Source organism: Manis pentadactyla, chromosome 10 (genome assembly GCF_030020395.1).
Source record: "Manis pentadactyla isolate mManPen7 chromosome 10, mManPen7.hap1, whole genome shotgun sequence".
Lineage (NCBI taxonomy): Eukaryota > Metazoa > Chordata > Mammalia > Pholidota > Manidae > Manis > Manis pentadactyla.
The window spans coordinates 125,662,582-125,685,053 of NC_080028.1; the positions used below are offsets into that span (position 1 = coordinate 125,662,582).

Genomic DNA, 22,472 nt, shown 5'->3' on the forward strand with positions numbered 1-22,472 from the left:
AGCTCTCCAGCCAGAGCCAGCGCGCCTTCTCCGGAGAGCAGAGGCTGAGCTCTGCTGACACAAGCCACAGGCTGGGCCCCGCAGCACAGGGGACCAAGGCTACACCTCAAGAAGGTCCCTGATGGAGGACTAAGGCCCCTGGGCTCAAGTGTGGAAGCCACGCTGGCTGGCTGCCCTCCTCAGAAGGCCACAGGTTTGAGGAGGCCCCTGTGCGTGAGGGAGGGTTGGCTCGGGGAGGGGCCGTCCTGCCTGGAGGCAGGGAGCGGGATGGGATGACCTCTGAAGATCCTTCCAGCCCAGGGAGTTCCTCTTGAGGTCTAACTGCCATCCCTCCTGCTGTAAAATTAAGTCCATTTCCTCTAGTTCTGTCCTCTGTAGAGACGGAAAACTTATCATTATCCTCTAGAGAATGAACCTTTGGAGACTTTCATCTGCCCCGTCCTCCCCCCATTGCCCCCACCCCAGCAGTCTCTTCTACCCCCGACCTAAGGGTCGCAGTCCCCATACCTCCTTCAAAAAGCCAAGGGCCTCTGGACACAGCTTTCCCTCCACGTCCACCCACCCACACCTCTGCCCCACAGAAGCGTTCTCCCCGCCCAGTCTCCTCACCTTTTCAGGGCTGCCTCAGGCTGCTGAATGGGAAGGCTGGAGCCCTCCGAGTCGCTAGAACTGGAGCCAGAGGACGAGGATGACGAAGAGGAGGACGACGACGATGAAGAGGAGGAGCTAGAGGACGAGGAGGAGGAAGAGCTCCGCCGCTCCTTTGCCGGCTGCAGGGCGGCCAATGCGGAAGGCTGCTGGGCCCCCACAGAGGCAGGTGGTTCCCCACCTTCAGGGTGGGACGCCCCAGGGGCAGGGCCAGAGAGCATGCCATTATGGTCACCAGCAGAGGACGTGGTCTTGGCCACCATCCCGGAGGAAAGAGACTGAGACCCTGCTACCAGGGTGGTCTGGACAAGCAAAGATCGGGATTGGTCAGAAAAACCAGAGGGCACCGGGGACCTAGGGTGATCCTGACCTGCAGAGAGAAGAGACTGGGAAGGAACCTGGACCATCCTAGAGGCAGGAGAGGGAGCCCGCTCAGAGGTCATTCTAGACTGGCTTGGGGCAGATGGTGGGGTTCTGGATCTGGCTCGGTCAAGGAGCGTTGGTGAGGTTCTGCCACTAACACGCTCATAGGCAGAGAGGGGCACCCTGGGGCTGGTGAGGTTTGCACCAGACAAGGCTGGAGCCATTCTAGCACTGGTAAGGCTTGCAGGGGCCAAGGCTGGAGGGGTTCTTGAGCTGGCAATATTCACAGGAGCTGTGGCATGTGCAGATCTAGGACCCACCAGGTTTGCAGGGGCTGGAGCCTGAGCTGTTCTGGAGCTAGAGGGGTAGTTTGCAGCGCTCGGAGGTGTGCCAGAGCCCGAGAGACTCAAAGCTGCCAAAGCAGCTGGGGTTCTGGCTCCTGCCAGGTTCACAGCTGGGGCCGTGGGGGTACGAGGGTCAGCAAGGTTCACAGCAGAAGGTGCCACTGCTGTTCTGGGGCTAGCCAAGTTCATGGCGGCCGCTGCAGCTGGCGTTCTGGAGTCAGCCAGGTTCACTGCTGTTGGTATGGCAGGTGTCCTGGCACTGGCCAGGTTCATAGCTGCTGCAGAGGCCGCAGGAATCCTGCTGGCAAGGCTGGCAGCTGGGGCCGTTCTGAGACTCATGAGAGGCACTGGAGCAGGAACCTGTGACATTCTTGCAGCAAGGCCAGCAGCAGACATGGATGGAGGTGGCCGCGCAGTGCCAAGACTGATAGCTGTCAGGGCAAGTGCGATTCTTGACTGAGCATGATTTTCTGGCACAGATGTTCTCGGGTGATCAGGAATTCGGGGACCTGGGCCATCCATCATGGAGCCCCCAGCTTGCTGAAGAACAGACATGGGTGTTCTAGAGCTGCCAAGAGGTTCGAGCATTCCAGGAGACCTACAGCGGTCCAGGGGAGTTGGTGACATGCTGGGACGACTGAAGCAGCTCATTCTGGAGCTACTAAGTGCTACTGGAGGTGTCCGGGACCCAGAGTGATTCCGTGTGGCTGGAGGAGTAGCAGAACGCGAACGATCAGAACTACTTCCAGACGCAGAGCGCCTGCGGATGGCCGGGGGAGACCTTGTTAAGGACCGTTTGCCCCGAGTTGTTCTCGGAGTACGCGATCTAGAACGGCGGCGGATGGCAAGTGGTGAGCGACTTCGAGAACGTTTGCGAGGCAACAGTGGGGTTCGAGACCTAGAGCGGCGTCGAATAGCCAGAGGAGTTCGGGACCTGGATCGGCGGCGTGTCACTGGAGAGGTTCGTGAGCGGGACCTCCTTCGGGTCACTGGAGACGTGCGAGAGCGAGATCTCCTACGGGTGACGGGAGATGTTCTGGATCTCGATCTTCTGCGAGTGACTGGAGAGGTTCTGCTTCGAGACCGCCTCCTGGTTACTGGTGGGGTTCTAGATCTGGACCTTCTGCGAGTCACTGGTGGAGTTCTAGAACGGGAGCGCCGGCGAGTCGGTGTTCTGGACCTTGACCGACGGCGGGTTACTGGTGGTGTTCTGGACCTGGATCTCCTTCGGCTCACTGGAGATGCTCTGGATCGAGATCTTCGTCGAGTCACTGATGTCCTGGACCTTGATCGTCTCCGACTGACCGGTGAAGTTCGAGACCTGGACCGACGTCGGCTGACCAGAGGTGTTCTGGATCTGGATCGCCGGTGAGCGGCTGGAGAGGCCCGAGATCTGGAGCGTTTCCACGGGGCTGGTGATGTGCGTGAACGAGAACGCTTTCGACTGGCCAAGGGTGTCCGAGAGCGGCCTCTTCGGCGTCGAGACGAAGTTCGGGAACTCTCCTGCCGGGCAGGAGACCTTGAGTGGTAACCTGAGCCTCCCCTCCGCCGCCGAGTTACCCTAGACCTTGACCTGCTCCGCTGCCTTCTCCGAGAGGTTGACTGTGAAGACCCAGACCTATCTCGACGTCGGGCTGTTCTGGTTTTCTCCCTCCTTGAGCGGGAACGGGACCTCTGGAGCCCACGAGGCTTTGGTGAAGGAGAACGGCCCCTCCTCGATGTTGTCTTAGTACGTGGGGATGAAGCCGAACGCCGCCGGCGCGAGGATCTTGACTTTTCAGCTGGCTCTGGGGAAGACACTGAGGGACTTCTCCGGCGTCTTGGGGGAGTTCTCGAGGGGGTCTCTGGCGAGGATGATGCAGAGCGACTTCTCCGTGAAAGCCTGGCCTTTCTAGCCAGCTCAGGAGATGATCGAGAGCTACGACGCCGAGGTGGAGTGCGAGACTTGGTCTTGGGCTCTGGTGACGACCTAGAGCTTCTTCTAGTAGATCTGGACTTTGGTGGGTGTTCTGGAGAGGACTCAGAACTGCTGCTTTCTTCGGGAGAAGCACCTCTACCTTTGCTTGATGAACCTGAGCTGCTCCGTCTAGGAAGGACCCGAGGGGCAGGCGCCTTGGGTTCAGGAGAGGAATCAGAACCACTCTGTGCCCTGGGTGCTACTCTTGACTTTTCTTTAATTTCAGGGGATGAGCCAGACCTACTACGCAGAGGAGAAGGTCGGGACTTGCTGTCCACCTCTGGAGATGATCCAGAGCGACTCCCCTGTCTAAGTGGCATTCGTGCATTAGCTTTAGAATCAGGAGAAGAGTCTGACTCACTTCTTTCCTGAGGGGATGTACTGGGTTTCCCATCAAGTTCTTGAGAAGATCCAGATGGACTTCTCTGCCCAAGAGGCGTCCTAGCTACAGTCTTCTGTTCAATTGATGATTCTGACCCACTTCTTTCTCTCTGGTGGGTAAGACACTTGTTGAGCTCTGGGGATGATAGAGAACGACTCCTTGGCCTAGGAGTCTGGGGCAAAGCTTTTGGTTCTGGAGAAGAATCACATTCACTTCTCCCCCTGGACGGTGTTCTAGGTATATCTTTCATTCCAGGAGAAGACCCGGATAAGCTGTGCCTTGAGGGAGTCCCAGACCCATCTCGAAGTCCTGGGGAAGACCCAGACCTGCTTCTCCTTGAAGGAGTTCTGGGTAAACCATCCTTCAGTTCAGGAGAAGCAGAACTGCTTCTTTCTCTCGAGGGTGTTCTGGGGACAGCATCAAGAACCGGTGAAGAGACACTTTGATTTGAAGACAGTCCTACTTTTCCCACTGCATCTGGGGATAACTCAGAACTGCTGCGTCTGGAGGACCTTCTTGATTGTTCTTTCATGTCTGGAAATGGATCTGTTTCCAACTGATTAGGAAAAGGGCCATTCAAATCTTTGACCTCAGGAGAAAACCCAGTATTCACTTCTGCAACAGAGCCTGAATTTCTAAATTCTAAAGGTGATCCAAACCTGTCTTCCCTGGAAGGGGAGTTAGACAGTTCTTTATGATCTGGAGAAAAATGTGGCCCACTCCACGTTGAGGCCACTGCAGGGATGTCTGCTTCCAAAGAAGCCTGTGACTGGCTTTGGTCGTGAGTTGCAGACATGGTAGGACTTTCTTCTATTTCAAGAGATGATTCAACGTTACTTCCATACATTTCTTTAAGTTCTGGAGACAAATGGGGTAGGACCTGGTTTGAAGACTCTTCTGATTTCTCTAACTCCATTAATTCTTCATCTTGGCTTGGCTTAGCTAACACATTGCTTCGGTCTTTTTTATCTGGAGATGACCCAACACTACCTCTTTCTCCTGATGAGGTTCTAGCTGTCTCTTTGAGTACTGGTGAGAATTCAGGCCTATCCTGAACTAGAGGACTCAATTTGTTTCTCAGTCTAGGAGATGATGCAGCAACATCCTCCTGAAGGAGTAAACCCATTTTCTCTTTTGATTCAGGAGAAAGTTCCAATCTACTCGGCCCAGGAATAGATTTAGAGTCCATTGCAGGATACAGAGAAAAGTCTGAATGGCCCCTGCTCTGCTCAGGAGACATTCCAGATTTCAGCCTAGGACTTGACAATTTGTTTCCATCTTGTTTTGCTGGAGAACTGGGTGCTACCTCAGCAACTGGAGATGAGGACCTAGACTGGCCAGTCTTAGATGTTTGAGACTTGCTCTGCAGAGATGGAGATTCAGAGTGACTCTGTCTTATTTCTGGACTTGAAGTATCAGATCTGGGGTCTGGTGAAGCTTGAGATTGTCCTTTCTGCTGCAGAGATGAGTCGAAATAGCTCTCTCCTGAAGGTGGGCTAGACTTTACTACTGGACAGAGGGAGGATCCAGAGCAACTCTGTACTGCTGAGTCTTTAGGCTTCTCTTGGGAACATGGTGACCTTGATCCAGAAAGACTGTGCCCTGATGGAGTTTGGGGCTTTGCTTTGGGGCATGGTGAAGTAGACTCTGAGTGACTTCGTCTTGGTGGTGTTCCAGGTTTCACTTTGGTATCTGGTGAGGAGGACCTAGACTGACTGTGTCTTTGCACCAATCTAGATTCTACCTGGGAACAGGGAGACTCTGATCTGCTTTGCCTTGGCGGTGTTTTAGATATCACCCTACTAGGACTTGGAGAAGAGGAGCGAGAATAGCTTTGGGCTGGTGACGTTATTGCCTTTACTTTGGGTTGTGGAGATGACGACCCAGACAGGCTCTGTCTGGGAGGTGTGCTAGATTTCACTCTTGGAGGAGAGGATCCAGAGCAGCTATGTCTTGAAGGGGTCCTAGATTTTACCTCAGGGTCAGGTGATGATTCTGAACGGCTCTGTCTTTGTGGTGTTGCAGATTGTTCATTTGCCTGGGGACTTGTTACACACCCTTGCCTGGGTGGCGTTCCAGATTTCACTTTAGGTTGAGGAGATGAACTGGAATGACTCTGCCTGGATGGTGTTTTAGATTTCTGATTAGAGGGTGAAGAACCAGAGCGACTTCGCCTTGGTGGTGTTCTAGATTTAGCTTTAGGCTGAGATGATCCAGAGCGACTGCGCACTGGCGGGCTTTGAGACTTTTGTTTAGGGCATGGAGAGGACCCTGAAAGACTTCGTCTCAAGGACAAGTGAGATTTTGCTTTGGACCGTGGTGAAGAGCCAGACCTGCTCCGCCTCGAAGAAACATGGGATTTTTTCATTTCTGGGCTTGAGTTGGACCTGCTCCTTCTCTGTGATGTTCTGGATTTGTTCTTCCGCTCTGAAGACGAACCAGACCTGCCTCTTCTTTGTGGTGTTCTAGAATGAGACCTTCCCCGTCTAACTAGACTTCTACTCCGGGATCTTCCTCTTCTTGCTGGACTCCTAGACCGAGATCTTGCTCTCCTAGCTGGAGTTCTGGAGCGTGACCGACCACTTCGTCTAGCTGGGGTTCTGGAGCGTGACCGACCACTTCGTCTAGCTGGGGTTCTAGAGCGTGACCAACCACGCCTGGCTGGGGTTCTAGAGCGTGACCTGCCACTTCTCTTGGCTGGCGATCTACTACGAGACCTCCGTCGTACTGGTGATCGGGTCCTAGATCTGCGCCTAGCAGGTGTTCTGGAGCGAGACCTACCCCTCCGGGCTGGTGTTCTGGACCGAGATCTACGCCTAGTAGGTGTTCTGGATCGTGATCTCCGCCTGGCTGGCGTTCTAGAACGAGACCTGCCCCGCCTAGCTGGCGTTCTAGAACGAGACCTGCCCCTAGTGGCTGGCGATCTAGAGTGTGACCTGCCTCGCCTTGCTGATCTAGACCTGCCTCTTCTCTGGGTATTTCTGCTCCTGGACCAGCCTGGTCGCTGAGGAGACCTAGAGCGGCCACGTCGCTGGGGGCTTCTAGATCGTCCCCACCTCTGTGCAGACCTGGACCTACGCCACTGAGGGGACCGAGAATGGCCTCTCTTGGTGGGGGTTCGAGACCGAGACCGCCCCCTCTTAGTGGTGGCAGGGCTTCGGGACCTCCCCACCCTACGAGAAGGAGTATGAGAATGTGACTTATCCCGCTTTACTCGACCATGTGAGCGACTCTTAGATGCGGGAGAAGAAGAAATTTCTCGGCGGGACCCAGGAGCTGGTGCGGGCTTAGGACTTTCAGGGGAAGAGCTGGCATGCCGAGAAAGTTTGGTCGGTTGAGGGGATGGTGGACAGCTCTCAGAAGATGACTGGGGAAGTTTCTCAGGAGACTTAGGCAGTGAGTGGCCCCGTGTTGGGGATGCCTCAGATGGGGGTTTCACTGGCTCCTGACTTAAGGGGGTTGTTGCAAGAGGTTGTGGGGAGCTGCCATGTTGCTCAGCAAGGAGCAGGGCGGGAGCAGGTGGTTCTGGGCCTGTGATGCTCCTTTCCGGAGAGGGACTAGGTTGAACTGCAGATTTCTAAGAATGGAAAAGAGAGCAAGGATAGGGGTATGTAAGCACCAAAACTTCCTATCACCTGTAGGATACCAACACCCTTTTCAATAAACTTTTCCTCTACACATCCCATTACATCAACCTGTACTCCTTCTCACCACAGGAAAATACATTCATTCATTAAGAGATCTTATAATACAAAAAAAAGGGAAACATGAAGGTGACTGTCAGTCACCTCAAGAGTCTCGTAATCTAAGAGAAAAAACAGAATGCAAACAATACACTACCCTTTTACAATAAATAATCATTACAAAATGCTGTGAAAACAGTAAAAGAGGTTCTGCTAAGTGGAAAAATATAGCAGCTTCCTGGAATGGATGGTATTGATGTCACTCTTAAAAATAACTGTATTAAGAAGTAAAAGAACAAAGGCAAAGATTTGAGGACAAGATATGTGTGAATAAGAAAAACTAAGATGAAGTAAAGGAAAAGCTACAAAAGAAGACCAAGTCATAAAAACTTTGAATGTTAAGTCAAGAGCAAGAGAAAAATTAAGTTCCTGAGGTGATCCAACTTATAGTTTGGAAACTACTTCTGGATGACATGGAAAATAGACAAGACAGCTAAGAATTTCACAAAGAGTAATTAAAATACACTGTTAACAGAAAACATGATTAAGGCTTGATTTAAAATGGCAAGTATAAAACCATTTCATAGTAGTGTTTTCAGACTGTAAGCAGCAACCCAGTGGCTTGAAATATTTAGTGAGCCACAAGCATTTAGGTAAATAAAAATGCTAAGGCGTAAGTAGTAGAAAGGTAAGTATAATTTAAAGAAACATGTTCAAGGTCTCTCTGTCTGAGCATAAACAGGATGGTGATGTAAAACCTATTCCTGTCCAGTGACATCTGAAAGCCACAATTCTGAATGACTTGCAGATGCAGGCGAAAACTTGGTACATGAAAAGAACACATAAAAGTAGAACTGAATTTTTCTTAGCAAGTTCTTCTCCCCTCCTAATAAACCCATAGCCCTGAAACCCAATGAGTATCCACTAACTCAGGAACATACCTCTTTCTTGTCTTTGTCTTCGTAAGGGCTGCTAGGCTGCTTTGTAGAAGGCTCGAGGCTGCTAGGCTGCCCTGTGTTGGTGGTGCCTGGTTCCCTGGAAGATGCATCTCCCTCCCCTCGATGCCCTGAAGCAGGGGAAGGACTTTTCCCAGTCAAGGCTGTTGCATGAGTTTTTGCTGCAGCACTTCGAGACCTGAGGGAGGTAATTGAGGACCCAGGAAAGGAAGGAAATCAGCTCAGGGGAGAACAGAAAACCCCCTCCCCAGTTCCCATCTACCTTTCCTGACCACACAACCCTCTTCCAAAAAGCCTTCTCTTATTCACAAAACTCAAATCACACATTGAAATCCAGGTCCAGTTCACTTTGGTCCTTCTCTTCCCGACACAATCCCGAAAAATATGTTCTCCCTTTACCCCTTTTAATATTCACCTCCCCCAAACCTCCCCAAACCCACCACCCAGCCCACTCCCTACCCACTTCATTCACAACTCACCTCTGAGCCCACCTCCTTCAGGAAGCCTTCCCCGATTAAGGAAGCCAGGGTAAGGATTCCTTCCTCCCCCAGACACCACGAACAAACCACCACCCCCACTATTCTGGCAGTCCATATACATCAGAACAAAACAAAAAATAACAAAATAAACAAAAAAAAAAAAAGAAAAAGAGAAGGGGAAATGTATATGTCTGTCCATCCTGTTGCTTTAGCCTGTCAGCTCCTAGAGGGCAGGGACCGTGTCTTCCGAATGGTCTGTGCAGCGCCTAGCACACCGTGGGCGCTCAATAAATATTAAGTTTATTAACCCACAAGCCCCTCTCCCCCCTCCTCCTGGACCACCCCTTACCGACTGCGAGACGTGTCAGAAGAAGAAGCAGAGTCAGCAGAAGTTGAACGAGGGGCCCGGCGGCTCTTGGGAGCTGGTGTTGTACTTCGTGACCTGAAGGAAGGCCACCACCACAGCTCAGGATGCTGTCACATGCACTGGATTCCCCTCATCCATCCCTCAACCCTTTCCCAGTCAGGGACATGTGACAGATTCTACCCGATCTCCGAGATGGCATGCATCTACTTGCTAATTCCCTTCAAATTCACTCACCGCTTCCGCTTTTTGTCCTTAGATTTACGTTTGCTCTTTGGAGTGGGAGACCTGAGAAGTAAGGCAAGATTATTAAAAATATGTATTTTTAAGAAATACAAACAAAAATGAAATGGAAAGAATTGGAGAAGTTGACAGCGGAAGATGAAGCTCCCAAGAAACCCCCTAGAGAACAAGCAAGGCTACTAAACAATTGCTCACCACTCCATGTGGCACTATATACTACTCTCTAACCCAAGAGCTCTTACCTATGCTTCCGTTTCTTGGATTCAGATTCTGACCTGTTGGGGAGAAAAACAAAACATAAACCAGTAACTATGCCTGAACTCATCAAGCCTCTCCAGTGGCTCTGTGTACCCCCCTCATACCTGTGCTTCTTCTTCTTAGAGCTCTTCTTCCTCTCTCGTCGAGGAGAGCTGCTCTCTGACCTGCTAAAGATCAGTTCAGAAACAAGGTCATTCTGCTTGGCTCCATCCCTGGCCCTCCCACTTACAATCTGCCCCTGAAAAAACTTCCTGAAGCACCAAACAACTCCAACACCACCAGTGTCCCAGACCTCACCCCAGGACTTATTCTGTTCTCCAAAAAGCACAAGTACCTCCTCCCCCTTAAGTCAACAAACCTCAAAATGGAAAAGAAAATCCCAGAAATCCAAGATGCTGCTAGCCATTTCTTAACTGGCAGAGCTGCAGAATCAACCCTTGCACCCTGAGCACACACACATTCCTTCTCCCCATCTGAGATCTCAATGTTAACCCCCTCTCCCCTGGCTTTTCTGACAACTCTCTCCTGCTTCCCAGAAGGAAGAATCCTCCATTTCCAAAAAGAGAGAGAGAGAAAAGGAACATGACAAAATTGGTCCTCTGGCTGCTAGAGTAACTTTCCAATCAACTTACCGCCCTCTATCTTTCTTCTTTTTCTTTTTCTTTTGCTTTGGGGTTGGTGAACGAGAACTGCTGGACTCCCGAACAAGGCTGGGGAAAATTGAAAAAAAGCAGGGATGGGCGCTAGGACAAATTTTCTTAGACATTTTAACTTCAGAACAAAACCTAACGAGTATGGGAAGAAACAGTCCACCAAAAAAAAAAAAAAAGAGTGCTTAGGATTAGAAAGAGAAGCTGACACTGGCTTCTGGGTGTTGTGTACCTGTAAGGTTTGGGAGGCTCGGGAGCTGGTTGTTTAGCTTCTCGAGCACGACGCTGAGGATCAAAAGAGCTGCCATCCACATAGGAATCACTGATGCCAAAGGCAGCACGAAGTCGCTCATTCTTCTTTTCATTCAATTCTGCCAACTGGTGAGTCTCAGTTACTCTAGAGGAAAAAAGGGCAATGGTCTAAAAGAGATAAGAGAACGAAGGACAGACTCACATTCACACAACTGTAGGGAAGAGCCAAACAAGACTGGGAAAAGACAGTCACCAGCGGGAAGGAGGTACAAGGTAACAAGAAAGGACAGCAGAGGCAGCAGTTTAGGACTACAGAAGAAACCAAGAGAGTGAGAATACTCACGCTGGCCTCTGCCCTGGGGTCTCCTCCTTGCCCCCAGGGTTCACATCCTTCTCCAGCAACATGAGTCGAAAGGTCGCCACTTTTTCCTGAATTTGCTGTTCCTCGTACCTGAAGAACAAATCCCTTCAGGGTTAGAGCTTGACTAGACAATCCCCAGTCCCCTCGTTCCCAGCAGGATCCCTTCCCTCTCCACGCACACAGAGAACTTTTCACTCACTGGCACCCAAAGGGCCCTTATCTTAAATCCTTCTGATCTTTTCCTGTCATGTTTCTTCCTTCCACTTCCTACACCCTCTAGAACAGTGGATTTTAAACATGCTACACTCCACGGGCCAAGAGAAGAAAGTTAAGCAGGCAGAGTTCCAGGTGCTTCTCCCCAACTTTGACAAGAACAGGTTTTTCATTTCCTGGGATTCCAAAGTAAGGTGCATTGTATAAAAAAGGGACGCCACTGCTAAAGTTTGAAAACCACTGCTCTAAAAGGTTTTCTGCCTGAATGTGCTCCTGTTCCAAATTTTACTTCCCTACCAACCCATGATCTCCTCTCATCCAGGTATTATTCCAGTTCCTCTTTCCCTGCCTTTCTACTTTTAAGGCCTCAATCCTTAAATCCATTTACCTTCCTTTCTCTACCAATGACAACACCCATCAGCTTAACTAGCTCTTCTCTTGCCTGGTCTGTTTTTTGCCTGATCCACCTCTCCCTTAAACCACATTTTTGTTTCTCAATAGACCCCCTCTTTACCCATATACCTCCATCTAAATACTTCAGACTCCCTCAGGCTGCCTCATGTGTCCCAGACACACAGTCAGTCCTCATCTCCGACTCTGAAACTTCCCTAACTCAATTTGCTAGCTCCTCTACCTTCCTCCCCTCCTTCAACTCCTCTCCAGGCCTCTTCAACCAGCCCTAAGCTCCCTACGTCCCACCTGACTCCCCCAGCTCTGCACTCACTCAGTGCTTGGCTCTCCCCCAGACCTCCCCTCACCCCTGCTCTTCCATCATCTCCTCCAGCTCGAGGCATCGCAGCTCCACGCGCCGCTTGCGCTCGTGGTCCAGGATGTCAGGATTAGGCCGCTTCACCAGGGCAGCCTCCAGGCGCCGCAGTTCCTCCTCTCCCTTGTAGTCAGGCCGCTCACCCCGGCGGCCCCGCACCAGGGACAGGTTGCGCTGGACGTAGCCGTTGGTGCCGCTGCCCCGGGGCGTCGGCAGCCCGATCCCGTTGTACATGGCCCCGTGGCCGGGGAGGGGGGCACCACCGCTCCTGAGGGGGAGCGGGGAGACACGGGTCAGGCCCCTGGCCCCAAGCTAACCACTTACCACCACCCAAATCCCTGCTCTCCATCCCTATTTCAACCCGTATCTCCACACTAAACCTCCTTTAGCTGCGTAATCCTCCTGGTCTAACAAAACCCCTTCTTCATCTTTCCCACAATGCTTTCTTTCTACCAAATCACAGTCCAGCTCCTACAATCTTTTCCTCCAAATGCCATTCCTGCTTGCACCTATATTTTCTTCTTTTTCCACCCTACACAAACAAGGATCCTGTTTCTCTCAAAACTCTCCACACTGTCCCTTTATTCTCCTTTGGCCCCAATACACATGAGCAGTGTCCTCATCAACTACTCTAATTCCTAATCTCTGGTAACGACTGAGGGTTCCAAACACGGCACAAACACCATACATCTGTGGCACCCAAGGGCCTGCAGTCCAAGTCCAAAGACTCTTCCAAGAACTGACCTAAGGATTTCAAACTACAGTTAGGAATACAACATGTACTAAAATAGCCCCTAGATATCCAAACAAGTGGACTGATTGGGTAAAATAAACCAAGTGCACTGTGCAGCCTCACTCCTAGACTGAAGGCCAGCATGCACATCACAAACCCACATGCAACCTAGATACATAATCCTCTTATACTTCATCTCCCAAGTAAGGGGTAATTTCCTAGATTCTAAATATTTATAGCTCTTATCAACTACCTGATACCTTATTCCTTCAATTTCCTTCCCAACAGAATTCCCACACCATGTACAGCTCACCCCAGTCTCACCAGTGCCTGTTAAATACTACCTGTTTTCAACTCAATGCTCTGAACACACCAAACTAGCCTCCTCCGTTCCAGTTGTTCCCAAGCCCTCTCTACATACCTCCCATCTACTTTACACCTTGCTTTCACTAACGATAAACACTTAGCTTTCCATATCAGTCCCCTCTATCTCGCCTCCTAGTTTTTCTTACGCCCCTGCCTTACCCTTCTTCATGCTTCCCACCAGGTTCTACCCTCCCGACCTATCCCAACTCCAGCATGACTTTGAAAAGCCCTCAAAACCCCAGTTTTTCTGGTTAGAATTCCTGACTATACATACTCTATTCTTTTTCCTACTATATATGTACTCTACTTCTCTCCAACTCATCCAAGATACTTTCACACAGCATAAATGTGTGAGGGAAAATCACCCCAGGAAAAAAAAAACAAGAAACAAAGTGGAGAGGTTAGTGATAGAGAGAAAACAGAATTGTTTAAAATGGCTACATTTTAAAAACTCCAGGATAAAGGAACATCGTATAAATACCTAGGTGACTTACTAAAAAATAAAAAAAATAAGCCCAGGGTAATGTTGAATGGAAGGGAGCTAGCCCAACTCAACAACAGTTTGGACCTTACCAAACTCTAAAGCTCGGTCCCTGCTCAATTCCAGCAGCAGACTCAGGATCTTTTTAAAAATAGTAATAACGAGACCGGGGGTAAGGAGTCAGAGATGAGGATGAATCTAGGAAAGGCAAATGGAAATGCACACACACACAAAAATGAGTAGTTTTTTTCTAACACCAGGTATGAATTTCTCTACCTCCCAACCCTTTCATTTTCTCAAATACCTCCTTCCTCACTCTAAACCTAGTTCCTTCTTTGCCTCTCTATACCCCACCTAGTCTCTACCTCTGCAGAATGCTTCTGACCTGCAATTAATTCTTCAGCCTCACCATTCACCCACACTTCCATACCACCTCACACAGTAGTCCTCCCACTCCCTCGGGAGGGAAAACCAGCAGCTACTAAGCAAAGGGTATTAAGTAACGACGAATGAGAGAACTTTTAGAGAATGAGACAAAAAAGGAAAAAGAAAAAAAAAAAGGAAAAAGCCACACCACCAAATGGAAGGACCAAGAGGGCTGGACATCAACAATACACACAAATTGCCAACTAGATTAACTTTTTTTAACACTGGGATTCTTAAACTGGGGTCCACAGACTGTGGGCATGCAGAAATTAAAGGCAGAAAAAATAACAGCAAGCTGCGTAATAAAGCCAGAGAATTTTCTCTGTTGGAAAATTATTATGCCGTCACACTAACGAGATTAAAGAAATAATCTCGAAATTCAGTATTAAGATATTCAATAAAATAAACGCACCAAAAAGGAAGCAGAGGGGGCGTGCAGGAAAATGGACATAGGCACAGCGAACTCAGCACTGGGGCACTGCAGAAGCTGAGTGGACACTATGGAACCCAGAAGCCTTAAAATATTAGCTCAAAGAGAGACTTAAGCCCACACACCTAAGAGAGAGAACAGATTCTCTTCGAATTTCTCATCCAGAGGACACCTTAGATAAGCTTGAGTGGAAGGCTAACAACGTGTCAAATAACGCCTGAAATAGTCCAGCGTTTTCTTCCCAAGGAAGGGCTCCAACAGCTTCCCCAGCTTTAACGCAATTTTTGGGAAGACGACGTAAAGTGCCCCCCCAACCTCTCAAACAAGGAGCACACGGTCTGCTGTACATACCTAGGCTGAATACACGGAAATTTCTTTAAAAAGCTTGGGGCTTTTCCCTCCCCGATACTTCATGGCAAACAGTCACGAACCCGAACTGTCTAAATCTCCGGGGCATCTAGTTCAAGGCCTTCCCTGCACCGGCTAAGGCACCAGGGCCTATTTTCGGCCTTGAGGAAAGAGAGAGCGGCCTGCGGGGCGCTCCGCAGTCTTGGAGGCTCTGGGCCGGACCACAGACCTTAGGGGGAGCAAGAACTGACCTAAGGATTCCCTTGGGGGGAACAGGACCCAGAAGCCTATATCCCCGCCGCCCCCAACAGCCGGGAAAATGTCCGAAAGAGCAGAAACCGAAAGGCGCGCGGCCACCGCCTCGCCGAGAGCGTGCGCGAGCCCGAGCGCAAGCAGCGGCGCGAGCCGTTGCCAGGGGGGAGGGCAGTAAAAGCCCGCGCGCGACGAGAACCAAGGGGAGGGGGAGGGGAAGCAGGCGAGCGAAAGCGTCCGCGCGAGCTAGGAGCGGTGAGAGCGCGTGCGCGCGGCGGCCTAGGCCGTTCTCCGCGAGCCTTGGCCTCGCGCCGAGACCACTGCCCCTCCCCCACCTGTCTCGCGCGCTCCCTCACCCTCTCACCCGCCGCCGCCTCCGCCTCCGCCCGCCGCCTCCGAGGGGGAGAGGTGCCGCCGCTGCCGGTGCTCGAGCTCCCGAATCCCTCGGGGTGTGGAGCCACCGCCTCGCCTCGCTGGTCCGCCCGCCTCAGCCGACACCGACGCCTCCTCGCTTCCTCAGGGGCCGCAGCGGGTTCCGACTGCGCCACTCGCACCCCGCCTGGGCCGCGCTGCACGTCAGCACGACCAACTAAGCGCGTCAGCGCGCAGCCGCGCGCGGCGCAGGGCCCGCCGGGAACCGTAGTACTCCTCGTAGCCTTGTGCGCAGGCGCCGAAACTACACCGGGAAGTGTAGTTTCTTAAGACCCGAGGGCAGTTCAACTCCGTTGCGGAGAAACTACGAGTCCTGTCGGCCCGTGCGACGAAGAGCGCGGGGAGCGGACAAGAGCGGCAACGTATTCCAGAGGATTTCCGCAAGGCGGGGAGGGGCACAAGGCTTAGCCCCACACCAAGCGACGCTAGAGAGCTCCTCCACCTCCCTCCTTTACCCCAGAGCATTCTGGGAGTTGTAGTGCTAGCGAGGCGCGGAGCCCGTATGTAGCTTCGCCTTCCCCGGCCCTCCCCCAACCCCGGGGCACGGCCGCCATTTTGTGTCCCGATGTTTAGAGGCGATGGCTGCCTCTTGGTGACCGCGGGCTTCCCGGGGCTCCTGTGGCCGTGCCGCACCCAGTGTTCCGCACCGGAGGAGCCCCCTCAAACTCCAGCCAGGGGCAGCCCCGCAGTCCCAGAGCCCGGCTTCAGGCCCAAGGCTCCAGGCAAAGGCCGAGTCTGCCGGCCGTGGTGTTCGCAACTTTAATCGTTTCAGACGGTGCGGAACCGGCTGGAACCTGGTGAATGATTTTATGTTACCTCCGGGTGAGGCGGCCAAGCCACGCTGCGGTTTTCTCCAGCAGAACCTGAGTTGTGTTACATGTGAAAGGACAAAAGCGTTACAACGCCCTTAAATATGTCACTCCTCCGTAGAACGTCTCCCATTAATTTTAAGTCCGATTTGCTGAGCCAGAGAACCAGCCAGGCCCCCTCAGAGCAGAGTTGGAAGAAGCTGGGCGTCTCAGCCAGTCCTGTTTCAACCCGACGCCACTCCTTGCTGGGGCCCTGGGACTCCCCCTCGGCCGCCCTGGTCATCTCGGGCACGTGATCACCACTGAGTGAACTGCAGTCCGCTTGCGTTTGAGACATTGTATTTGATATTAGGGAGTTTTCTTTTTAGCCTCCCCGCAAGATGATGAACTTAGGGCAGGTGCTAGAACCAGGAGACCGCCGTTTGTGTAGGAGGTCAGCTTACAGTGCCAGGCCGCTGGAATCCTGCCTCCTTTCACTGGGGCATCTTTGACCGCTGCTTCCGTGAGCCGGTCGCACCTCTGGCCTAATTTACGGTGAAGTGGCAAAGCTTTTGTCTTTCTGGGACTGAGCTAGTGTTTCTGAGGCTGAACGAGCAGAGTAGTGGTTTCTTAAAATCCACCACCTCCAGTGGGACCCTTTTGTGGAAGCAAATTTCCAGTGATATTCTTCTCTGTATTTATCAAATATTTTGTGCTAAATTGTGAATCAGCACATTTAATGCGGATGACAACCCCATGGGTGTTACTCTCCCTATGGGGAGCACAGTGAATTCCCTTACATATTCGTAGTACAGTTTGCAAAATCAGGAACGTAATATTGGAACAATACTATAATATACAGACCTTATTAAGGTGTCGATTGTGAAGGTAATAACCTTTATAGCAAAAGAAATTCAAAAACATGCAGGTATCGCATTCATTTGTCTTTTTTAGATTCCTTTAACCTGGAACAGTTCCTGATTCTTTGTGATTTGTGACATTGCCATTTTTGAAGAATACAGGCCATTTATTTCATAGCATGTCCCTCAATTTGGGTTTGTCCGACATTTCATTATGTTTAGATTCAGGTAAGACATTTGTGGCAGGAAGAGCACAGAAGTGATGCTGTGTTCCTAGTGCGTAACGTGAAGAGGTACTTACTGCCCAACACATCCATCACTGCGGACCTGGATCCTTTGGTGAAGAAGGAGCCAAGCAGGTTTCTCTGCTGTAAAATTTCTAGTTTACCCTCCCTGGTTTAAAGAAAAAAGAAGTCTCAGTGGAAAATGTATTTAGAAACTAAGATCTGGATACTGTAGGAATACTTGCAATATCCTGGAGTCATTACTTCTAGACCCTCTTGACCGATAGGGCTGGAAAGTGAAGGTGATGTGTGCGTCCATGAGTTTACACTGATTTCTCTAATTCCAGTCTAATGCTATGGGGTTCGTTCTATCCTTTGCCATCTCGGTGTTCGGAACTCCGTTCTCCAATGGTGAGGAACCTGGCTCCCATTTCCTCAATCTGTTTACTTATTTGCTCAACCCTAGTATTCCAAAAGCAGCTTCAGAATTGTTCACCATGCTTCTGTGAAAAAATTTTAAGAAAAAAACAGCCTACCAATTAGAGTTCAATAGTTCTTCAGAAGTTTTTTTAGCCTGAGGGAGTGTGCTCTAAACACTATATTCAAAACTTACATAAATTAGTTGTTTTTTCCCCCTTGTGTTTATGTTACTCATTTGAAATATGTTTGGTTCATTTGTATTAAATTTTAGGATTTTTTTTCCTCCTATCCTTGGAGACTGTATTTTATTTTTTCAGATATTTGAAACAATAACATAATTCCAAAAGGCAGATCAGTACAAAAGGCATGTTCAGAGGAGTGTCTTTTCTCCCATTCCCTCTCCTCTCTGCAGTTCCTGCCTGCCATCTTCTGAAACTGATGCCAGGACTCTCTGCTTTTTCCCTCCAAGGTTTCATTCTGCTTAAGTGAGGTGACAAATGCATATTTTCTCAATTCTTTCTTTCACGAATGCAGCACATTGCAGATACCCTTCTGTTCTGTACTTTTTCACTTAGCAGTATATCCTGAAAATCTGTCCTCAGTGAGCTCCCAGGGATGGATCTTTACTCAACCACTCTTTTATGAATGAACATCTAAATTGTTTCCAATAACTGTAATTACAGACCATGTTGCAGTGAGTCAAGGAAGTGCATATGTGTTTTCATATTGTTGGGGGTATATCTTGGATGGAAATTTCTCAAAATGGGATTTTTGACAGAGTTCCCTCAGTAAAGGTTACACCAGTTTGCATTTCCACCAGCAAAATTTGAGGAGACCTCCTTTCCCACAGCCTCACCAACAGGGTGGGTTGCTATAGTTTTGGTAACCTGATAGGTGAGAAATGGTATTTGTCCTGCTGTGTCTGGCGTATTGCACTTAGCGTTATGTTTTCCAGGTTTATCCATGTTGTAGCATGTGTCTGAATTTAATTCTTTGTTATGACAATGTAAGACCACTTTTTATGTATCCATTCATTCACTCATTAATGGACATTTGAGTTTCCATGTTTTGGCTATTGTGAATAATGCTGCTGTGAACATTGGCATATTTAAATTTTTGTGTGGACATATGTTTTCATTTCTCTTGAGAATATTCCTAGGAGTGGAATTGCTGGGCCGTATGGTAATTCTATGGGTAACTTTTTGAGGAGCCGTCAGACTGTTTCCACAGGGCCTGCACCGTTTTTCTTTCCCCCAGCCACACATGAGGGTTCCAGTTATCTTGTTATTTTCTGTCTTTTTGATCATTACCATGCTAGTGAGCATGAAGTGGTATCTCACTGTGGTTTTAGACTTGCATTTCCCTAGTGACATTGAGCCCTTTTTCATGTACTTGTTGACCATTTTATATCTTCTTCAGGGAAATGTCTGTTCAAGTTCTTTTTCATTTTTAATTGTGTAGTTTGGTTTTTTTTGTTGCATTGTAAGAATTCTTTATGTATTTTGAATATTAATTCCTTATCACATATATGATTTTCTCTCACTCTATAGGTGGTTTTTTCACTTTTTTGATTGTATCCTTTCATGCACGAAAATTGCATTTTCATGAAATCTAGTTTATCTCAGTGTAGTTTTAATCTCCATTTCATTTACAAGTGACGCTGAACATAAGCTCTATCTTCCCTTATAGAAGTGTACAGTCTGGTTAAATTAAGCGGGATGCTTAAAGCCATATGTTCTGAATAGCGTGTGCTGGGTTTCACTTTCCCCATCTGCAAAGTGGAGCAGTTAGACATGTATGACCGTTAGAAAGTTATGCCTGGCGCTCATAGGAAGTGACAGGGGCCTGTTCCGTTAGGCCTGTTCTTCTGTCTTCAGACTCCTTCAGAGAGCATACATTGGTCACTCTCGGAGGCAGTACCCCCAGCTCATGGAGAGTCCTCTCATGGCTGTGGCCCTTCCTCCTGTACCTGCTTCTCCTCTCCGGTCTGGGTAAGTAGCACCATCATCCAGCCAGAAAGCCAGTAGCTCTTACTGTCCCCTGGCCTCTGCATCCAGTTGGCCCTGCGTTCTTCCCACACTGGCCTCTGGCCTCTGGCCACTGATGCTGCACCCAGGCCTGGACTCCAGCAATGGCCTCCTCTCCAGGCTTCTGGCCTCTGGGCTTCCCCTCCAGTCTTCATGGGCCCTCCTGAATGATTTTTTTTTTATCGTTACCAATTTGCTTTTTTTTTTTTTTTTGAGAGGGCATCTCTCATATTTATTGATCAAACGGTTGTTAACAACAATAAAATTCTGTATAGGGGACTCAATGCACAGTCATTAATCAACCCCAAGCCTGTTTCTCAACAGTCTCCAATCTTCTGAAGCATAACGAACAAGTTCTTACATGGTGAACAGTGCAAGGGCAGTCATATCACAGAAACTTTCGGTTTTGATCACGCATCATGAACTATAAACAATCAAGTCAGATATGATTATTCGTTTGATTTTTATACTTGATTTATATGTGAATCCCACATTTCTCCCTTATTATTATTATTTTAATAAAATGCTGAAGTGGTAGGTAGATACAAGATAAAGGTAGAAAACATAATTTAGTGCTGTAAGAGGGCAAATGTAGATGATCAGGTCTGTGCCTATAGACGAAGTATTAATCCAAGCTAGACAAGGGCAACAAAACATCCACAGATGCAGAAGATTTCTCTCAGAACAGGGGGGCTGAGGTTCTAAGCCTCCCCTCTGTTGATCCCCAATTTCTCTCCTGATGGCCCCCCTGCGACTGTGCCTGTCTTAGGTTGTTCCTTCCTTGAGGAATCTTACCCGTCTCTGGCTAACCAGTCATCTTCCCCTCCCCATCTTCCCCTTTATTTCTATTGTGTCGTGGGTTGAATAATGGCCCCCTGAAACTTCAGGGCCACCCAGAACCTCAGAATGTGGTCATGTTTGGAGTCAGGGCCTTTGCAGATTAATTAAGGATCTCCTGATGAATGATCAAGAACTGAGGATGGGTCCTAAATCCAGTGACTGGTGTCCTTATGAGGAGACACAGACACACAGGAGAGGCCTTGGGAAGATGGAGGCAGAAACTGGGGTGATACGGCCACCAGCCAAGGACGCCGGCAGCCCCCAGAAGCTCGGAGAGGCAGGAAGGGGCCTCCCCTAGAGCCTCTGCAGGGGGAGAGGTCCTGCGACCCCCTGATGTAGGGCTTCTGGCCTCCAGAATTGGAGAGAATACATTCCTGTTGTTTTAAGCCACCCAGTTTGCCAATATGGCAGTCATATGAAGGGAGTGTGTATGGCTGAGCCATATTCATCATAGGAGACGTGAGAACATACATACAAGAAAAAAGAAAAAAGATATGCACACAGGCAATTCCACTCCCCAGAGAAAACCACTGTTAACACGTTACCATCTATCTTGTCCTTATTTCTAAAGTGCTTAAGACTCTCCCGAATGCCTTCAGGATATAATCTAAAGCCTGCAGCAGGGCCTCCCAGAAACAGACCTTCCGCCCTGAGAGCCAGCACGCACACCTGCCTCTGCTCATTCTCGGAGGAGGTGCACAGGCCTGGCCCGGGCCTCCAGCGTCTGGTCCTGTGGCCTCATCACAGGCCCTGGGAGCTCTCTGGCCTCTGGAACTGCAGCTGCTGGGCCAGTGGAGTCAGGAAATCACAAACAGTGCCGGGGGCCCAGGGGCAAGGGCAAGGGGAGCCGTTCCCATTTCCACCCCTGGATTTCTGGACCCGGGAATCCTAGAGATGCTCTCCCACTGAGGCCAGACGGACTGTAAACAAATAGCCCATTACCAGTCATGGCTGGGAGTGGCCAGGGAGAGTATAAATGGGGTGGGGGTTCAGGGAAAGGATCCCACCCACTCCACAGAGAGACCAGGCCCCCTTGAAAAGGCAGCTCCAATGGCCAACGTGGTGCCACAGCCACGTGTAAGGGTTTCCAGTGTCATCTTTGTATCTGGGGTCCACAGCCCAGCGTCCCCACCTCCTCAGGCCTGCAAGCAGGCGCCAGCCAGGTCTGGTGGCCTCCAGGCCCTGTGTGGTCTCAGTGGCTCAGCTGGGACCAGGCGGCCTCAGCGCAAGCAAGGCAGGCTCATGGCAAGCAGAGCATTAGCCTGGTGAGCCTCTCAGCAGCACTCGACCCCAAAGAAGCCTCAGACTTGAGCCCCGGGGAAATGCCCCTCCTGCTGTTCCAGAACAGGAAGAAGTAAAACACCAGGAGGATCCAATACGGGAAGACTGCTCAGGAGCCCTGGGTCCCTCTGTCCCCCCCAGGCCTCCCTCTTAGGGCGGGTGCTCTCTGGATCTGGGGCCTTCCAGAGCTTTCGCAGCACTAAATGCAGTCTCAGGGTTGTTTAGTTTCCTTGGAGAGGTTGGCAGTGGAAGTTGATGAAAATTCAGATGAATTAAGACTGCCAAGCTTGGCATTTTTTATTTAAAATACTGGGAAAAAGAAAACACTGAAACGTAGATCATTTGACCAAAATCCCATCACTCACAGAGAAGGGGCTCCAGGTAGGCCCAGAGCACCAGTTGGGGGCAGGGCAAGGGCTGCCAGTTGGCAGGAGCGCCCCTACCCTCTTCTACCTGACCTGCACCCCCCAAGCCTTTCCCAGGCCTGCCTCTTACTCATGGGCACCCTGCTCCCGCCGCAGCCAGCCCGGGACCTCCCCAGGGGCTAATCCCGGGCCTGCCTGACCGTTCCAGGAGGAGAAGTGAGGCCTGTAGCTGTGCTGCACACGGGGCCACAGTTCCAGACATGAGCGAGCCATGCTCCAT

The 22,472-nt window shown here is 50.2% G+C and overlaps 1 protein-coding gene across 17 annotated transcripts in view; it reads right to left on the reverse strand.

The window, feature by feature from the left end:
• SRRM2 (serine/arginine repetitive matrix 2) overlaps positions 1-15,550 on the reverse strand; it is an 18,046-nt gene extending 2,496 nt beyond the window's left edge. For 11 of the 17 annotated variants that reach the window (XR_008992307.1, XR_008992304.1, XR_008992305.1 and 8 more), the window contains exons 1-11: positions 15,312-15,548; positions 11,912-12,187; positions 10,923-11,030; positions 10,560-10,724; positions 10,310-10,387; positions 9,782-9,844; positions 9,662-9,694; positions 9,414-9,464; positions 9,162-9,254; positions 8,319-8,511; positions 610-7,271 (exon numbers count right to left, since the gene is read on the reverse strand). Coding sequence is in view for 12 of the 17 variants with exons in the window: in XM_057487657.1 (XP_057343640.1) it covers positions 610-7,271; positions 8,319-8,511; positions 9,162-9,254; positions 9,414-9,464; positions 9,662-9,694; positions 9,782-9,844; positions 10,310-10,387; positions 10,560-10,724; positions 10,923-11,030; positions 11,912-12,153 (7,688 nt within the window). In the remaining 5 variants the exon portion in view is untranslated. Of the gene's footprint in view, positions 1-609; positions 7,272-8,318; positions 8,512-8,812; positions 9,079-9,161; positions 9,255-9,413; positions 9,465-9,661; positions 9,695-9,781; positions 9,845-10,309; positions 10,388-10,559; positions 10,725-10,922; positions 11,031-11,911; positions 12,188-15,311 lie in introns of those variants that run through there. The other 6 variants (XM_057487648.1, XM_057487649.1, XM_057487654.1 and 3 more) reach the window with 6 other exon arrangements.
• Between the last annotated feature and the right edge of the window lie 6,922 nt (positions 15,551-22,472).